This window comes from Rhinolophus sinicus, linkage group LG15 (genome assembly GCF_036562045.2).
Source record: "Rhinolophus sinicus isolate RSC01 linkage group LG15, ASM3656204v1, whole genome shotgun sequence".
NCBI classification, from domain to species: Eukaryota; Metazoa; Chordata; class Mammalia; order Chiroptera; family Rhinolophidae; genus Rhinolophus; species Rhinolophus sinicus.
In genome coordinates, this window is record NC_133764.1 from 10,116,816 (window position 1) to 10,135,633 (window position 18,818).

The 18,818-nt window shown below is 45.5% G+C and overlaps 2 protein-coding genes across 5 annotated transcripts; both read left to right on the top strand.

Annotated features, from left to right (window-relative positions):
* Window positions 1-295: 295 nt before the first annotated feature.
* Window positions 296-7,259, top strand: RNF222 (ring finger protein 222). Its single transcript, XM_074319778.1, has 3 exons — window positions 296-634; window positions 3,844-4,058; window positions 4,699-7,259. Exon 3 carries the CDS (start codon window positions 4,726-4,728, stop codon window positions 5,359-5,361), a length of 636 nt encoding a protein of 211 aa, XP_074175879.1. The 5' UTR covers window positions 296-634; window positions 3,844-4,058; window positions 4,699-4,725; the 3' UTR covers window positions 5,362-7,259.
* Window positions 7,260-9,964: 2,705 nt separating this feature from the next.
* On the top strand, window positions 9,965-17,713 carry RPL26 (ribosomal protein L26). 4 transcript variants are annotated; one of them, XM_019745214.2, is made up of 5 exons: window positions 13,201-13,334; window positions 13,837-13,899; window positions 14,007-14,179; window positions 15,362-15,502; window positions 17,543-17,713. In XM_019745214.2, exons 3-5 carry the CDS (start codon window positions 14,012-14,014, stop codon window positions 17,669-17,671), a joined length of 438 nt encoding a protein of 145 aa, XP_019600773.1. In that variant the 5' UTR covers window positions 13,201-13,334; window positions 13,837-13,899; window positions 14,007-14,011; the 3' UTR covers window positions 17,672-17,713. The 4 variants fall into 4 exon arrangements, with proteins under 4 accessions (XP_019600772.1, XP_019600773.1, XP_074175655.1 ...); XM_019745213.2 differs by lacking the exon at window positions 13,837-13,899 and having other exon boundaries at window positions 9,965-13,207; XM_074319554.1 differs by lacking the exon at window positions 13,837-13,899 and having other exon boundaries at window positions 13,206-13,334.
* Window positions 17,714-18,818: the final 1,105 nt, after the last annotated feature.

The window sequence follows — 18,818 nt, forward strand, 5'->3', positions numbered from 1 at the left end:
CTCCCAGTGGTGTTCGGTTTTTTGAGTCTCTGAGCCCCTTTGAGTGTTTGCTGAATGACAAATACACATAGCACAGCCCTGAAGTCTTTGTATACGACTTTGGGTGTCATAGCCTTCCTGAGGCTGATCTGACCCTTTCACCCGGCGCATGGCAGGGGAGCAGAGGGGTGTGGGAGGATCACTGAAATGGGTCCAGGAGGGTGCAAGACTGTGAACATGACTTTCATAGTATTGGGATGGGGAGACCCATCTCTAGGGAGCTTCAGTCAAAGGGGCTCTGGGTCACTGCCTCCTTGTGAGACCCTCTGCCTGCCCTGCGTACCCATCCCTGGGCTCCTCTTCAGGCCGGGGGCTCCTCTCCCAGCATCCTCATCAAGATCACGTGACTCCAGCAAGCTGCCAAACCCCTGGGCAATGCCAAGAGCCGCCTGGCCTTAAACGGGTTGAGCGACATTCACTTCCTGGCACTGTCCTCCTGACCTGCTCAGTCATTAGGAAATGCCTCAGCGGCAGCTGTCACAGTGACAGCAACAGAAGGACGTGCTGCCTGCCCAACACCTCTGGGTGGCTCAGATCTGCCCTGCGGAGGACCCAAGTAGAGAGGTGGATGCTGCTCTTCCTGGCCGCAGCCAAAGTGAGTCTGGGGGCCCTGGCTGGGGGTGGGGAAGGAGTAGGAGGGATCCAGGCTAAGTTGGCAAGGTTTGGACTGAAGCTGGAGTGATACAGAGGTGTGTGCAGAGGTGTGTGTGTGTGTGTGTGTGTGTGTGTGTGTGGTCTCTAGGGGTGGGGAAGTGGTCACAGCTGAAGTTATAGGACTGCTGCCTCACAGGCTCACTGTCCCAAGATGGGGAGGCAGGGGATCGCCTGGGCTGGTGACAGCCACAACCAGTCCTCACAATGGGCTGCTGCTGTGGGTGAGGCTGGGAACTGGGGTTTCAGAGGTCACCTCCCTTGGGCCAGCCCTTGTCCTCCACTGCCTCACAGGTAGCTGGTATGGCAGTTCTGTTTAGAGTCACTCTGAGGAGGAAAGTTTGGGCAGTTACTTTTCCATCAATGCTTCTTCATGTGGTGTTTTGTTCTTAACCACGTTACTAAAGTATGTTTGACATACAAAAAGCTGTTCATATACAACGTGTACAACTGAATTCCGGAGCTCTCTTGAAGTATTTTCACCCACGGATGCTTGTTAAATCAGTGTTTCTGTAGAGGTACCAGGGCTGGGACCTCCTGTTCTGCCATCTTGCTCTCGATTCTTCATCTACTCTTTGAACCAAGTCTGGAAGGCCCTCCATGGAGGCATATCCGACCCCTCACGAGAGGCAGCAATTCATAGCATGGGCTGCCTATCTTGCGTCCGCCCTGTACCAGCAGTGTGACTTTGAGCAAGTTACTTAAGCCTTGAGCCTCAGTTCCCTCATCTGTAAAGTGGAGATAATACCTACCTCCCAGAGTTGTCAGGATTAAATGAGGAAGGAATGCAAAATGCCAAGCACATAATTAGTGTTCAATAAATAGTCGCTGTTATAATTATTTATTATTAGCTCAACACTGGTCCCACCTCACCTAGGAAGACTTTGCAGCCCTTTTCTCCCCACAATTTCCTAAAGCACCAATGGGAATGAATTTTGGCATATAATGTCTTGCATTGTTATTTAACTAGTCTGTGCCCAAACCGGAGCATGATGCTTGCATTTGTTCCTTCTGCTGCCCTCTCCCTTGCCCCAGCACCCAAGACAGAGTCAGGCCCATAAAAGGAATTCAAGGATAAAGAATGAAATGGAATTAAGAGAAAGGGAGGGACACGAGGAGGGAGAGGTCAGGGAAAGACTGAGAAAGGGAGGTGAGAAGAAGGTGGGGAAGCAGGGTGGCATTATCAAAGCATGAGTGATATGCCTCTCCTGAAGCACAGGAGGGAGAAAGGATTGCCCAGAGGAGGCCATCAGTAGGGATCGGGATGTCTTTTGCATCCCGTGGATCCCTTTTACTTTTCCACAAACTGACATGAAAAATAGAGGCTCTTCTGCCCCCTCCCCTGCACTTCAGGAGGATAGCGCTTCCTGACTTGGCTAATATCTACTCACTCAATCTAGCAATTGATTCTAATAATGGTCTCTATATCGTCTGTGGAATCCTCTCTCTCTCTCCTCTCTCTCTCTCTCTCTCTCTGCCTTCTCCTCCTCCATCACCTTCCCAGGTGACCTCAGACAAGGCACTTCTCCTTCTGTGAACCTAGGTCTGCTCACCTGTAAAAGTAGATTTAACTAAATTACCTCAAAAGTTCTTTCTTCCCCAGCATTCTCTTATCTATCTATTTTAATTCTCTTGCCTATCTTGATGCCTTCCTCTCAGTTACCCAAACAACTTAAGCTATTGATCATCATTCCTCCTTTTTAAAAAATATTTTTCAAGAACATTTACAAACGTCCACTAGGCTCTAAAGTTTTATGAAGGACTTTCTTGATCACGGCTTATCTCCAATGTCTAGCTCAATACCTAGCATGCAGCAGGTGCTCAATAGATATTTGGTGAATAATTGGATGGATGGATGGATGGATGGATGGATGGATGGATGGATGGATGGATGGAATGAATTACCACCGTATGCCTGTGGGGAGTTATGAAACACAGAGGACACATTAGTAGTTGGTTGGCTTAAGAAAATCATGGTCATTCTGAGAATAATTCTAGCTCAATTTAGACATTTATCAGCATTATGAAATAAAAATGACTGAGAAACACTGGCATCACCATCTTAATTTTTACCCATTGCCCAACACTTACCTAATCTATTGTTATCTTGTTCAGTTATTCTAATTTGAGGTGAGCTACCCTCTGTCAGAGGTGTGTGATTTTTTTTAGTCATCTACATAATAAGGACTATCTGAGGAGGAGAGGGAAGGAAGGGAAGGCAAATGCTAGGAGGGAAGAGAATTTGGCCTGCCTTAACAATGACATCTAGCATTTATTGAGCACTTACTGTGTACCAAACTCTTCGCTCACATTAGCTCACTTAATACTCTGAACAACTCTGAGAGGAACGTAGTATTACTACTATCAACCCCATCTTACAGATGGGAAACTGAGGCTGGTAGGTTAAACAACTTGCCTGAGGTTATACAGACAGCAGTGGACATATCAAGGACTTGAACACAGCTCCAGAGTCTGAGCACTTGAAACCCCCACCACCAGCCTGAGAGACACACTGACAACCTCAGAAACCAAAGATTGAAAACCCCTGCAAAGGTTTAGGTGGGACCTTCAGGGTCCCAGGCCCCCTATCCCAAATTCATCAGGTTTTTTGGGAGAAATTACTTTTACATATTTTTTCTCTTTCTTAGTTATGGGACATTTCCAACTTGGTAAAATGGATTTAGAACCAAACCAAGAGAAGGGAGAGATTCCAAAAGATTTGTGATTTGACAAGTGATAGTTGTCTTCCTATTAATTAATCTTGTTCCCATTATGTCATCTCTCAGTTCTACTTATCAGTGTGTCCAGGGGTCTTTCGTCAGTGATGGAAGAATATATCAATAATAGGTGATCATGGTTCCTTCTAAAGAGGCTGTTCTGTATGAGTTTAGAATACACAGTTGTGATACTGGGGACTTTTAAATGAGAACACTTGGGCCTCACCACATACCCAAACGGGTATTTCCCTTCAAGGTCATCCTCTTGGGAAGCTCTGTATTTAATCAACAATTCTGCCATTGCTAAGAACATTTTTGGAGCCTCTCCTTTGCTCTCAGATAATGTTTAAAACCACACTGTAACTTTATGGTGATTCCATCTCTTTGATTTAAAACAGTATCATGCCACTTGAATACTCATTTGTTTTCCTACCAGGCTTGACGCCTGGTGATTTTTCACCATTTTCACAATACCAGGCATATCCTCAAAGGATGACAATCTGCCTTCACTGAGGTTTATCAGAAGGTTCTCTAGCGGCCTCAGGAAGCCCTCTAAGAAGAATTTGAAGAATGGCTGAGCTGTGGCAGGTGAGGAATGAGCCCACGGTTCCCTGACATGACTACGCCAAGGGCCAGCCGGCATTTGGATGTGTAAGTTCTGTGCTTTATTTTCAAAACAGTCATTGCTTTATAGCCACACATAGCACAGAGGAATGCAATCCAGTGGCTGGATACAAACCAGTGGCTCAGCCAATCCCTGAGCACAGAGACTGAGAAGGAACAAAGGCTTTTCTGGAAAATAGCCCCTCTGGGCACAGGCCCCCACTGGGACCTGGACTGAGGCTGGGGGACCATTTGCTCAGCCACCTCCTTCCACTGGGAACTGGGTGCTCCTGCCTTTGCTTCCAGCAAGGAACCAGGAAGAGGGGTGAGGTGGTGATCTCACCATGTGTGTATGTCATGGTGGAAGTGAGGTAACAGGGAAGCTATACCCTTATCACATTCCATGCACCTCCTTCGAGAGTCCCGTGTGGCTCTCTTTCATTATCTGTCTCCTAAACCCGTCTTCCCGAAGCACCCCCTCATCTAAGGGTCTTAGGCTCTAGGTTTCAGGTCTTGGTTTAATTCAGGTAGGCCACTGAGGAGGAGCAGCAGAAGATGAAAGCGTAAGAGGAAAAAATAGAGGACAAGAGACAAGAAGAAAGGAAAGGAGGAGGCAGTGGAAGCAGAGGGAAAGAGGGGAAAAAAGGAGGAAAAAGGCACTAATCTTCACAGCTCTTCCTGCCCACAGCTAAGGCCGTTCCTTCCCAGAGCAGCCATGTCAGAAGGAGAAAGTAAGGACAGCTCCAGCAGTGAGTGCCCCGTGTGCTACGAGAAGTTCCGTGATCTGGAGGGCGCCAGCCGGACGCTGAGCTGTGGCCATGTGTTCTGCCATGACTGCCTTGTCAAGTACCTACTCTCCACCCGTGTGGACGGGCAGGTCCAGAGGACAATTGTCTGTCCCATCTGTCGCTATGTCACCTTCCTCAGCAAAAAGAGCTCCCGCTGGCCCTCCATGCTGGACAGGAGTTCCCAGACCCTTGCTGTGCCTGTGGGCCTGCCCTCTGCGCCACCATCAGACACCCTGGGCCACACAAACCCCCTGGCCACCTCCCAGCCTGTCTGGAGACCATCCCCAGGTCAGAGTGCCCCGCTCCCCTTGGACGTGCCGCCCAGCCTGCCCCGGGAGCCTCAAATCTTCATCATCAGTCGCCATGGGATGCCCCTGGGGGAGCAGGACAGTGTCCTGCCGCGGCGCAGCCTGGCAGAGTTCTCCGAGGCATCCCCGGCCCCCAGCTCCACCCGGTCATTCTGCTGCCGCTCCCGGGCCCTCCTGCTCATCACACTCATTGCCGTGGTGGCGGTGGTCGCCGCTATCTTGCCCTGGGTGCTGCTGGTGAGGAAGCAGGCATGAACGGTGGCTCTTACAGGGGCCACCCAGTGAGGCCCAGCCTGACAGCTGCTCTGGAAGCTGCCCTGTTCCACCCAGCCGGGCTGGCCATGGCCTGGGAGCGGGCAGAGGGCCCCCAGAGCAGACCTGGTCCAACCAAGCCCTGAGGGGTTGGTGGGCAGAGTGGAGGCCTGAGGCAGAGGGCGTTAGGATGGTGCTGACTGAAAGTATGGTGGCATCTCCTCACCTCCTGCTCCTCACTCCCAGCAGGGGCTCAGACAAGACAGGGAGGCTGGGAGCTGGTGATCTCTGAGGCTAGTGCTGAGCTAGCAGCTGAGCTCTGGACTGAAACTCTAGGTTCCAGACGAGGGTCAAAAATGTGATGGAAGCCCCTCCTCAGAAAAAACATCTGTGCCACCCCCCACCCCTGTGTATCCTCAGCAGATACTTCTTCCTCTAAGCTAGAACTGAGCAAAGTGGGAAAATGGGTGGTTACCCCTTCCTGTGGGGTCCCCAGTCCTGAGGTGTAGTCCTTACCTGCCAGGTGACCTACCTGAAGCCGGGTGGGTCTCCCGAGTGGGGACAAGGAATTCTTCTGGGTGGGGGCCCCATAGCAGGACTCCTTCAAGTCAGAATTCCCACCCAGGATTCTCTAGTTTTCTCTCAGGAACAAACAGAACGGGTGGCACAGGGGCCAAAAGCACGTATTTCCCAAAATCTCAGCAGCCATCCGTGACCCTCACAGCCAGACCAGTGTGCAGCTTCCCATCCCCAAGTCCTCCCTGCCCCCATATTGCCAGCCTGGAAAGTCTTCCTTGAAGAAGTAGCTGATCTCCGAGGCTGTGGCGCAGGATTTCTGGGAGAAGTAACAGAAAAGGGTCCTCCTGGGAAGTTGAGGCCACATCAGAAAACAGGGTTTTGTTGATAGAGGGTGCGGCCAGCAGAATTGCCGCACAAACAGAATCAGAGATCTCCCCCAAGCTTCCCAAGCCCAAGCAATTGTCCAAATTTTGAGTCTTTGGTTCTCAAGAATGGACTGGAAGCAAGGAGTGCAGGGGACTCCCCATGGCCGAGACTTGAGTCAGCTGAGAACTATGTGGGCAAATTAACCCCTGAGGGCTCCCGCCTCTCTCCAAGCCCAAGTCCTTCTCATGACCCAACCACTCATTAGAGGCCACACCAGCCAGGCCAGTTTCCAAGGTGGATTCCCAAGCTGGGCAGGGTGAGGAAGGGTGGGGAAGAAAACAGCTGTCCTTGTCACGGTTACTACTGTTTCAAGGAATCCTGAAATCCAGGTGCTGTTGGCTGCTGGCCAAGGCCTCTTTACCTGGGAAACCCCATCCTGGACTTTGCTAGGGGTCCTTGATGAGAACCACTGGGGAGCAAGTCATTCGGGAACAGCTGCTTTCTGTTTAGTAAGGCCCATAAATCAATGGGCCATAATCTTAAATTAAATTTAGGATTAAAAACAACAAAAACCTCTAGTTAGTCTCTCAAATAGGTTGTTGTTCGCAGGCCAAGTTTGCCCACAGCTGAGCTTCCCCACCCCCAGCAGTTTGCTATCTATGGGGAAAGGAATACAGCGCTCCCTCTTCTCTATTCCCAAATGGGTGGTGGTCATTTGAGGACCAATGAGGAATGGGATCCATGCTACAAGGGATATTTGGGACATTGGGAGGTTTGATTTAAAGCACGTATGGGCTTCTTTCTGCTCTTTTCAAGACTAGAGAAGAGCAAAGGTGCCATTTGTGGGGAGAGGAACAGGTAGGTTCATGGAGAAAACATTTATTATAAGAATAAAAATGTTAAATTTACAAAGACTCTAATGAGTCTGTTTTAACCTCAGCCAGGCTGTTCTAAACAGTGTTGTGGATTTCTGGGGACCTGATTTTAGTCTTTTCAGATTCTGTTGTTTGCCAAAAGTTAATTTCAAAATACCTGTAGAGTTTTCATTGTTCAACAGTGACTTGTAGATGGCACTTCTTTTATTTTCTAAGAATGTCAAAAGCTATTTTTTAAAATAAAGATATATATTTTCTCAAAGATTCCAGAGAGATTACAAATGCATGCGGGAAGCTCTGAGCTTGGACTTTTAGGAAAATACACTTTAGATGAAAAAGACAGTTGAAAATACAAATGCAAATAGCTCTTAAACATTTATTCAGCCACACTTGTGAAGGAAATGCAAATTAAAATTCTGCTGGTGTACTATTTTTCACCTATTAGCTTGTCAAACCCTGAAAGTTTCAAAACCCACTGAGAACAAAGCTCAGGAGAAGCGGGTGAGGTGATGGGAATGTATATTGGAAAACCCCAAGGAAGGGAACTTTGACATTATTTATCAAATTTCCACCTTGATCTCTCAATTCTTGTTCTAGAAATGTATCCTATAGATATACTTGCATATAGAGACAGTGACATATGTACAATGCTATGTAATTGCAGCGTTGTTCATAATAACCAAGGATTAGGGAAACCCTACATGCCAATCACTGGGAGACTGGTTGTATAACTTAAGGTACAGGGATTATCGTGCAGCTGTGAAAAAACAAGGAAGGAGTCTATGAACCGGCATGGAAAGTCTCCAAGATACAATGGCCAATGGGGAAAAGGTGGGAAACACTGGTATCATGTACTACAATTTGTGTAGAAAGTGGGGGAACAAGAATTTACATTCCTATTTGCTTATTTATTCATTAAAAAGAGGGGAAAATACACAACAAAACTAATAACAGTGATTAGCTGTGGAAGGGGGTGAGAAAATAATGAAATGGGAAGGGGAATTTCCCTTTATCTTTGACGCTTTTTGATTTTTGAACCAAGTAAACATATTACTTCTGCAGAAATTAAATTGAAAAATTATATTAGAAGCTAAAGATATTTTCAGTGTACACATCTATTACTTGGTGAGGAGCTGGCCCCCAAACCACTCAAGAGCTGCCAGACTGCTTGTCCTGTAGTTCAAGTGTCAGCTACTGACTCACTGGGGCTGGTTAGTCTGGTTAGAGGTGTGACATCTTATGCTTACCAGGCACCCCAGGAAGGGAGGTAAAAAGTTTAATATTCTCTGTGTTTCCAAGTTCCCACGTATTTCTTTGGGCCCCATCACGTAATGTGCTTGTTTTGATTTTTCTCCACCCTTCTTTGCCTTTCTCAAATAAAATATTTTGCTTTAAGCAACCACCCTGGAGTTAGGACACTACAGGAAGATACCATTAGATAGGCAGGTAGGTAGGTAAGCAGGCAGACAAGTGGACGGAGGTCAGGGGTTAAAGGTAAACTCTTCTCTTCCTCCCCTTGTGCATCCCCACCTTACACACACACACACACACACACACACACACACACACACACACACACACAGCTGCCTCCCATCTGACAAGGAGAAAATTCTGAGACATCCTAAATTAAATTACAGCAGGCCAGAGGGTGGAAGGAAAAAACAAGGAGTTAATCAGCTAACAACTGCAGTGCAGAACCAACAAAAGATTGCTTACACTCTTTAGCATATGTTGGGACTTTGAATTAATTTCCAGGTGGCTATTTCCACCAGGCTCCATTGCCCTCCAGGAGCATCCACTTCTTGCTTACACATGAGCTTTTCAGACTGTTACTCCCACTTCACCTTGTCCTGCCCACCTTATCTGCAGCCAATGTGAATTCTTTCAAAACAACATATCTTTCTGCCTCCTAATTGATGTATAACAAAGACCATCAACTCCAGGATGGTGGACATGCTGGCTTTTCTACCTAGCCCTACTGCTGGTGGTTTAAACTCCATCTTCATGTCCCAGGACCTGGTCTTTTTCTTGCTAGCAATGGCTCAATAAATCCTTTCTTTACAAAGAAAAACACACACAAAAAAAAAACCTTTTAGCCGTGGAAGTTAAAAATTTTGTTTAACATACTCGTATCACAATAACCTTATCACAATACAAATAACTCGTATCACAATACATACTTGCATAGTCTAAGCCCCCTGAGCAAAGGATCCGTATATTGCTGGTGGGCTCTGGGCCAGGATTGCCAGGAGCCTGGGTGTGTATATTAGAGACCTTTGTTCCCTTAGATACAGTCCCACGACCTCTCCCTTCAATGAAGCCTGCAGATGACATAGACAGCTCTGCAGCTATCTTCACTTCTCCCTTTCACTACCTTCAATCCAAATGTCCTTTTCTGGCACAAAATAAACAACTTTGTCCCATCCTCACAATTCCTCACTTTCATTTATCCTCCTCTAACCCAATACAAATGAATGCCACAACTAATTCTCAGTACAGACTATTTACAGTCCCAACAAGCAGTGCTTGTTGGATACAGGCCTCTGGGCCTTTGCTTGGGCAACTCCCTCCCCCTGGAACATACTTCACCCCTGTCTATCTGGAAAGCTCATACCTAGCTTTCCAGAAACAGTTCCAGCGTTACCTATGTAGACTTGCCAACCCCTGAGCTGTTAGAATCGACTTCATCTCATCATCTTCCCAAGACACTTTATTGTGTGTGTTTGTTGGTAAGTCCATCTTCTCCTAGACAATGTGCTCCTTAAAGGGGAGGCTAGATCTTACTGACCTTGGTATGATCACGCCAAGTACCTGGCATAAAATTTACTAAAGAATCAAAGCTGGATAAATATTTTTTTATTAGTTTCAGGTGTACAAAACAATGTAATAGCTAGACATTTACACCCCTCACAAAGTGATAACCCCGACAGTCTAATACCCCTCAGATATCGTATACAGCTGTTACAGTTCCACTGACTCTATTCCCTATGCTGTACTCCACATCCTGTGACCATATATGTATACAGAGGGTACCAAAAACATGTATACACATTTTGAGAAAGGAAAAAACTGTATTAAAATTTTAATACTCAACATATACCAATAATAAAAGATGAATACAAGTCATGTTTGACTTCTGCAATTACAAGAGGTGCTCAAAGTGGTTACCATCAGCATCCAGATACTTCTGATTATGGCGAACTGCTGTTTGAGCAACGTTGACCAAAGTGTCCACTTGTAGCACTGAGCATGCCATTTCAATTTCTTCATGAAGAACCACCAGTGTAGCCAGCTTGCTATGGTCCACCACATCCTTTAAAGTCCCCCAAAGGCCTCCATTGTCGTCGTACTTCCACAACATTATGGAATTTAAATACTTCAAAATGGTCTTGCGCTCCTTGAATGCCAACCGTGCTTCTGCCATTTTCTTTGACTGTCCTGCCTGTCGCATGGTGACACTAGCATTCATTTGATTAATGCCATCTTTTGAGTGAACATCATACTACACATTGGTACTGTAATTCAACTTCGAAAAGTAATACGTCAATAACAGCTCTTTAAATGTGTATACATGTTTTTGGCACCCCCGGTATATATATTTAATTATAGTTGCCATTCAATATTATTCAAAGCTGGATAAATATTTGAAGAATGTGTGAGTGAATCAATGAACAAACAAACAAATAAATGTGATGGTTTGGAGTCTACAAAAAAATTTCATTCAGGAATGTAGGAATGGAATCTGGATAATTCCTGCTTTGGTGTGTCTTAGAGCCAGCTTCAAAATGACCCAAAAGAGGCAGTTTAAAAGGCCCTTTTTCAAATAATGTAAGAGGAATGTAAGGAAGAGCGAGAGAGAGGGCAGCCAGGTTAGGCGTCCAGAGGCTCAGGTAGGGTGGGGCCACGCTACCCAATAGACACTTGTGAAGATAAACAGGCTGTATAACTAGGCTGCCAGGAATTTGCATTGTTTGTATAGTTCATACCCCAGTAATCTTCACACGGTATAAAGTGGGCATGCTGTCCAAATGGTAGGCTGAAGCTTTAATTTTAATGACTCAGCGTTAGATAAAGGGAGGGAGATAAGGAGGCCTAAGAAGGAAAAGTGACAGCAGAAAATAATGGGGATGCTGAAGAAACAGAGTGGGCCTTTGTAGGAAAAGAGGAAGATGATGGGGAGACCTGAAGAAGACGGGGTTAAGGAAACTAGTAAGGACAGTAAGAAGAGAAAAGGCTGAGACTGTGAAAACCACAAAGGAAGGCAAGGTAGGAAGGCAGGAGCCTTCACCTGCTCCCTATGGCTCTCAGCATCCAAATCAAACTCCATTGGGTCCCAGAGCCCCATGGGATTCTGTGAATGCTTCTCACTCTAGCCACAAGGACCTGGCCCCTGGAGACAATGTGTCATGCTGCTTCACACCTCCATGCCTTCCCTTAGGCTATCCCCACTGCCTCATGGAGCTAATCTTACATTCTTCAAAACTCAGTCAAGCATGACCTCACACCAGAAGTCTTCTCTGACCCCAGAGCTCTCTACTGTTCCTGAAGCACAGAAACACCAACAACAGTCTGGCTCAAGGAGGGCTTGTCCTGGGTTCCTAAGGTTGTTGATTTCATTGTTTATCTGTCCTCTTAGACAATGAGCTTCCTGCAGGCGGAAACTAACTAATTGCATTGTGCAGCTCCAGTGTCCAGCTCAGGGCTGGCCCATGAAAGACACCAAATAAACACTTGTTGAAACGAATTGCAGAGGAATTCTCACTGAATTTTTGAATTACAAATAAAATCTGGGGCTATTTCCATCACAGCATATTTAAGAATACAACTATTTTTAAATCATGAAAACATATGTTCTTTACTGACTCTCCTCTGAGCACACAAGGATAGGACTTCACCCAATGTGTTCCCACAAATTGGGCCATACACAGAATTACCAGAAGAGGCTGGGAGGCCAATTTGCATGAGTTTATCTATAACCTATAATGGGTTCAGTATAACCTTGCACAAGTTCCTCTCACTTCTCTGTGGCTCAGTGTCCCCATCTGTAAAATGGGGACAATAACAGAAACACAAGGCTATTTAGTGGATTAAAAGGAGCTAAAAACGTCAAGTGAGTAGAAGAGTGTCCCTAGCACTCAGCAAACTCGCTACGTCTTGTATTATGAAATGTGTCTTTCCTCAGAATGACACCTGTATTATTCATTCAACGGAAACCGAGCCCCCACCAGGTGCGCCGCAGAGCACTGCAACCCATTTTCAGAGGAGCGCACCCCCTTGCCTTGCTTCCATCAGATCCGTAACTGAATGACAGCAGGCAGTAAAATTCAGAAAGGGGCACAGCTCTCCGCACGGAAAGGTTTCCTCTAGCCGGGATCCTTCAAAGTGTGGTATTGGGCCAGCACCCTCGGCATCACTGGGCGCTCCTTAGAAACTCTGTATCAGACCTGCTTCCGCGAGGTGGGGAGCAGATCCGTGGCCACGGTCCTCGGAAGGCATCCTCGAATCTCGGCCGGAGACTGAATCTCGGGCGGGCCCAGCGGCGCATTCATCACAGACCGTGGCGTGGGGACGGCAGGTGACATCCGGCTGAAGCGTGTTAAAGGACCGGCACGCTGGACAAGCCCGCGGCCTCGGCCGGGAAGGCTAGAGTCCTAGCGTCACCTGGCTGTCAAATATAGGACCTGCCCTTTCCGGAATAATGGGGTGCCCGCCGCCCGGCGCTCGGAAGTGTAAGGACAGGGGTCCCCTGGGGCCGCTCGCTTTCTCAGAAGCCACCGGGGCAGTCAGACTCTGAGCCCCCGCCACTCGCCGGGAAACGACCCTTCCCAGAGGACGCAGCTGCAGAACCCAGAACTCGGGAGAAAGGCGCCAGAACCTGAAGAAGGGAGTTTTGGGCCCTCGCAGTTCCCCTCCTAGCCGCGAGGTGACAGTAGTCACCAATTTCTTTCCTAGTTTCCTCTTCTCGTTCAAACTACGCAGCGCTCTCGCTCCAAAAGACATCGGTCTCGCGAGAGCTCTTGTAAACTTACAGAACCGGAAGTAGCGTGTGGATCTTTTCCCTTTTGCGGCCATCGCTGAAGCACCAGCGGGTGAGCATTTGCGGGGAAGGCGCGTGTAATCCGCAGCCATCCCTTCACAGGCACGATGGCTCTCGGTCCCGGGAGCGCTGACACTCTTCCGACGGCCGAGTAGCAGCCAGGGAGAGGGGCCAAGATGGTCTGAACCTGTTTTTCCCGTAGCTCAAGGGCCGCAGGGTGCTGGGAAAGGAAGGAGGAAAGAAAGTTTTGGGACTCTGTAATGGCAGCTGCAGGGGAGGGGGAGAGGGATTCAGTTCCGGGCTGTGTAGTTTCCTAAAGAATGGTTTTGAATAACTTGCTGGTAAATCCGCTTAACTTCCACACGGCGCTCCCCTATTGGAAGGCTTTTTGGACCCCAGATCTGTGCATCGTTTCCCAGGTTCGGGGTGGGTGGCCTGATTCATTTTGGAGGGGCTAAATGTGTTCACACTCAAGTCCTAAGATTAACGTTGGTTGGTCTCTAAAACGTAATGTTACGTTTTTTGAAGAACTGAGTTGTTAGTCTGCTTTGCCCTGATTCAGAGATAAAAGTCCTGTCACAGGACTTAAGGAATTTCGAGCGTAAACAAACTAAAACAGCTGTGCTAGTAATGGAAAATATTGAAAGCATCTCAGTAAAGCAAAATATTTTAAATTTCAAGCTTCAATTGATAGGCCATTGAGTTCAAGCAGGTTTTGATGGAGTTAAAAACATGACAGCTTCTGTGAGTATTCTAAACTTCCAAGATGAAATTGTTGCTGTTATTTGTTTGGAAAATGAATGAGATTCTGGTCGTTTAAGGGTTTACATCTCTTCCAACTTTTTGTTTAGCCAAAATGAAGTTCAACCCCTTTGTGACTTCTGACCGGAGCAAGAACCGTAAAAGACATTTCAATGCACCTTCCCACATTCGCAGGAAGATTATGTCTTCTCCTCTTTCCAAAGAGCTGAGACAGAAGTACAATGTTCGATCCATGCCCATCCGAAAGGATGATGAAGTTCAGGTATGTGCCATGTTCAAGTCATCTTGGTAAATCTCCTGCACACTTGACATAGAAAGGAGATTGCATTCTGAGAGTGATAAATCTGAGATAGTTGCTCCCAGAACAGGATTGTGAAAGGAGTTGAGTCGGGGACTGAAAAACAAACAAGGAAAAGCATGCTGCTCTTCAGTTCTTCACTTTCACTCATTGGTGAAAATCAGTTGTTCCTAAGCATCAGATGCAGCTGTAATTGAAGAGAAGAATGAGATAATTCAGAACCAGAACACTACTTTGGGTTGATCTTTTTCTTGGTATATTTGGTCACTGAAGAGGCATTTGAGGAGTAGTAAACTGAATCAAAATCCAGACGCAGAAATTCTAACAGAACCGTGGGTTCGTGTGATTGAGTTTACCAGAAAATAATTTGTTAAATCTATTTAAGTGAAAATGTCTATAAATGTTACTTAGCCGTCACCTGCAACAAGGATTCAAGCAGTCTCTAAAGCTGCTTGCATATCACCAATATTGTTTCATGAGGTTAGTGTCCATTTAAGTAAATAAAACCAGTTTCCAAATAGTATGGATTGCGAACAGCCATTGGTTGCTGCTGTTCTAGGGCTAAAATTGCAATTAGATTGGGAGGCAGTCTTCTTTGCTTTCAAGATACCTTAATGCAGGAAAGTCTGCAACTGGAAAGAAGCATCTGTCCAGATGCACTTTGGGTTGCCTCCTGGTAAGCTGGGGATCACTGGGTCTCCTGGGTAGAAAATGGTTAGTTAATCTTTGGGAAAGACATTTGTTTCCTTAAATGTTTACTACTGCCCTCTCTTTGGCACTGGGTTGGACACTTGAATGGGTTGTGAATTAAATACTTGTGACCCATTGCTCCCTTTGACATGGAGTAATAATTTCTTTGTGTTCCACTTGCTGCAAAAAGCCACGGTGGGCTTTTAACAAGCCCACCACTGTTGGTGAACCATCATTTGTACAGGTGCACTGTCCATCACTAGATTTATATGGGGGCATGGTTATTTGCAGGTTAATTAAAACTAGAGATACAATTGGCATGTTGTCATTAACAGCTAAGTCTTTCAAAATTGAAACATCCTATAGAACTGATGGAGTGAATACTGTTTACAAGATTCATAGTTTTCCTTATTAACAAGGTTAATCTTGTTTTTTTATCTGCATGTTTGCATTTAGGTTGTCCGAGGACACTACAAAGGGCAGCAAATTGGCAAAGTAGTCCAGGTTTACAGGAAGAAATATGTCATCTACATTGAACGAGTGCAGCGGGAGAAGGCGAATGGCACGACAGTTCATGTGGGCATTCACCCCAGCAAGGTAGGTGGTTTGGAGAATGCTTGAGAAGAAGGAAATTAAAGCAATTGTTGGCAAATGTGATTGCTTGTTTTACAGAGTAATCTCATAGAAATAGATTCTAGGTGTGCTGGAAGCCAGTCTTAAAGCAAATAACTGTATTTGAATTGAGTATTCTAATAGCACTTAAAAATTTTATGAAATCATGGTGTCTTAACAGTCATTCTGTATGTATATTTAAAGTACTTTTTCCTCAAAAGCTATTAGTAAGCTGATCGGTCAACAATCTAACAATGAACAAATCTTAAAATCCAGGAAATAGGATAATTTTACATGAAATGGAGCTTATACCCTGTTTGCTTTTTTGTATTAAACTGAATTGAGTAAGCAGTAAGGCAGCTTTATAACCTGTGAAATAGGTATTAAGCCATTTACAGCTGGAGAAAAAAACTGAAGCTGAGAGCTAGTTTCCATTAATAATGATATCTAAGCCATGAACAAAACCCGATCTGATAACACCCATAGCAGGTACCTGTCCTGGACTTTAATGTGAATATTCTCCAATACTGCTTTCTAATTGCTTTTTTCCTTTTTTTTTTTTTAAAGTTACGTTTAATATAAAGGTAATTACACCATGAGTGTTCAAATATTGAGGTTTAAGATCTTAAGTTAGCACTATAAACCTGATTTTCAAACTGCAGAAAAGTCAAAAGACTAGTACAGTATTACCTGCATGTCTTTAACCTAGGATTCACTATTAACGTTTTGCCACATTTTCTTTACCCCCTTTCCCTACCCCTGGATTACAGGTATCATGACACTCCACCTCAGTTTGTGACTCAGTTGTCATCTTCACCACTTATTCCAGGTTTAGGACTTGCAAAAACCTCTCACAATTTGCCACCATCACAATGTATGGCAGCTCTATCCTCCTAATTGCTCGGGCCAAAAATGTCTTTTATTGTTGTTGTTATTATTATATATCTCACATCAGTCATCAGCAACTGCTACTGGGTATATCCAGAATCCTGTTGCATGTTAACCATCAGAGTGGCCTACAAGACCTTACCTGATCTCTGCTCACCAGCCACTTCATGTCATCTTATTCCACTCTCCATGTTCCATTCTACTGGCCTCCTCCCTGTTCCTATAACCATGCTATTCAGAGTGTATCCATTGGTTAGCAGGATCATCTGGCAACTTGATAAAAATTGCAAATTTTGTTCCCAGGTCTCCTGAAGCAGAATTTGGGGGTGGGACCCAGGAATCTGTTTTAACAAGCCCTCGGGTGGAGCCTTAGACATTCTCAAGTTTGAGAAACACCCATAAAGCTTCTCATGCCTCTGGACCTTTGTACTTGGTGTTCTCTTTGGGTTGCTTTTACCCCTTTTCTTGTGTCTTGTTCAAATGTAGCCCTATCAGTAGTGCCTTGCCAGATCGCCCTATATGATTTAGCCCGTTCTCCATTATTCCAAACCCCCGTACTAGACTGTAAGTTCCATGATGGCAGAGATTTTCTTTTGGTCACTGTGCTGTATTTCCAGACCTAGTTCAGTGTTCTCTTCGCCCGTACCTCACCTTCCTTCATAAGACTAAAATTTAACATAGTGTCTGGATAGCTTTAGCAATTAGGTTGTTGAAATAAGATGTACTGTGGCTTCAATAAAGGTTTTGCAGGTTGAAGCAGGAGTGGAGGCTACATTTAATTTCCAACCTTACGGTTCTAAAGTTACTATAGAAACAAAAGTATGACTTGTAAAAATAGCTTGTAAAGCTAGAATGAAGAGTGGAATAGTTGATATTTTTGCAGTATGAAAAGCAGCCAATTTTCTTATAAAGTACAGAAGAGGATATGAGAAAAACCACTGACATCACACTGCCTTTTCACCTTTATTGACATTTAAACCAGATTTAATTTGGGAGCTGAAGAATCATCTCTTACACTTTGAGTTAAACAGTTTGTGTTTAGGTGTCTACTATCCTAGGTTTGGTAAATGGGATTGAATGTGTTCTGTATCATTAATTGTTAAAGCTAAGAAGTGGTTTATCCTTATTTTTCTGCAGGTGGTTATCACTAGACTAAAGCTGGACAAAGACCGCAAAAAGATCCTTGAACGGAAAGCCAAGTCTCGCCAAGTAGGAAAGGAAAAGGGCAAATATAAGGAAGAAACAATTGAGAAGATGCAGGAATAAAGTAATCTTATATACAGCTTTCATTAAAAACTGTTAAAATGAGTCTGTTTTATGTATGGTGATTTGAGATACTATCTGGTTTTCAGTGGGTCAGTTTTCAGGGAAGTTCTGGTGACATTTGCTATCTAGAGTCAGGCCACTCCAATTTTGTGTCCTAACAGTTTTCTGAAATCAGGACTGATGTGATAGGGTGTATTTTTTAACAGCAGCCAGTAGCATTTTGGAGTACACCATGGCTCATTGAGAAGGTCTGGATAAAAGGCTAGTTGGGAACTGTCTCTCCTGAAGCTGTCTTACTGCCTTTCTCCTAATGGCCTGCTATATGGACATAGCGTATTAAAAATTTTTTGCATAGAAGTTTTATATTGCCATTAAATAGAAAGTCTCGCTGAGAATAGAGGAGCTGAGCTATAGTGTCTTCCCAGTAGACCACTGCTTAAAGCTGTGCCTGATAACACTGAAAAACCTCAGATTCTGTGGAATGCCGGAGGACCCCCTTTACTATCTTTTATTTACTGGTGCTGGGTGAGTGCCGTTAGACCAAAACTTAACAAATCTTGAGGTTGCAATCTGAAATTAAAAAGTGTTCATCTAAAATAGAGGTTCTCAAAGGATTGAGTAAAATGGTGTCGTGTTGGCCGTATGTGTGCTCCTGCCCTTCCTCATTTTTAAGCATTTAAATAGAATAGTGAAACCAGTTCTTTCCAGGCTAGAGGGGTTTATTTTATGAAGGCTTTGCAACAATGTAAGGAAATAGGTAACCAGTTTTGCTGCAGGGTACCTGAGTTAGTGCCTTGGTTAGTCAAGGTCACACCTAAGCTAGCCCTGGGTATCACCTTGGTTGTCTCAAATCGCAGCTTATGCAAAGCGCGGAGCAGCCCACAAGGGCAGGACTCTTGTGAAGACCATATTCCTCTCCGAGAATAAGTGGGATTCCGTCCCTGGCTCGTGGGGGCGGGGCTTCCGGGCGGCGCAGAGCCGTTTTCCGGCGGCGGCGGGCGGCCTCCGAACCCTGCCGGGCGGAGATGGGGCCACGAGCGGTGCGGGTGTACTACCAATGGGTGGAGGGGACTCCGGACCCTGCGGCTCCTGGCGCATCTTTTCCCACTTCTGGGCCTTCTGCAAAATGACCGGGATTCGGTGGTCT

What these genes read in the sequence shown, in the direction of transcription:
- RNF222 (XM_074319778.1), top strand. Translation starts at nt 4,726, where the DNA reads ATGTCAGAAGGAGAAAGTAAGGACAGCTCCAGCAGTGAGTGCCCCGTG.
- RPL26 (XM_019745213.2), top strand. Translation starts at nt 14,012, where the DNA reads ATGAAGTTCAACCCCTTTGTGACTTCTGACCGGAGCAAGAACCGTAAA. An exon ending in GAAAGGATGATGAAGTTCAG is followed by an intron (nt 14,180 to 15,361) that starts GTATGTGCCATG and finishes GTTTGCATTTAG; the next exon opens with GTTGTCCGAGGACACTACAA. An exon ending in TGGGCATTCACCCCAGCAAG is followed by an intron (nt 15,503 to 17,542) that starts GTAGGTGGTTTG and finishes ATTTTTCTGCAG; the next exon opens with GTGGTTATCACTAGACTAAA.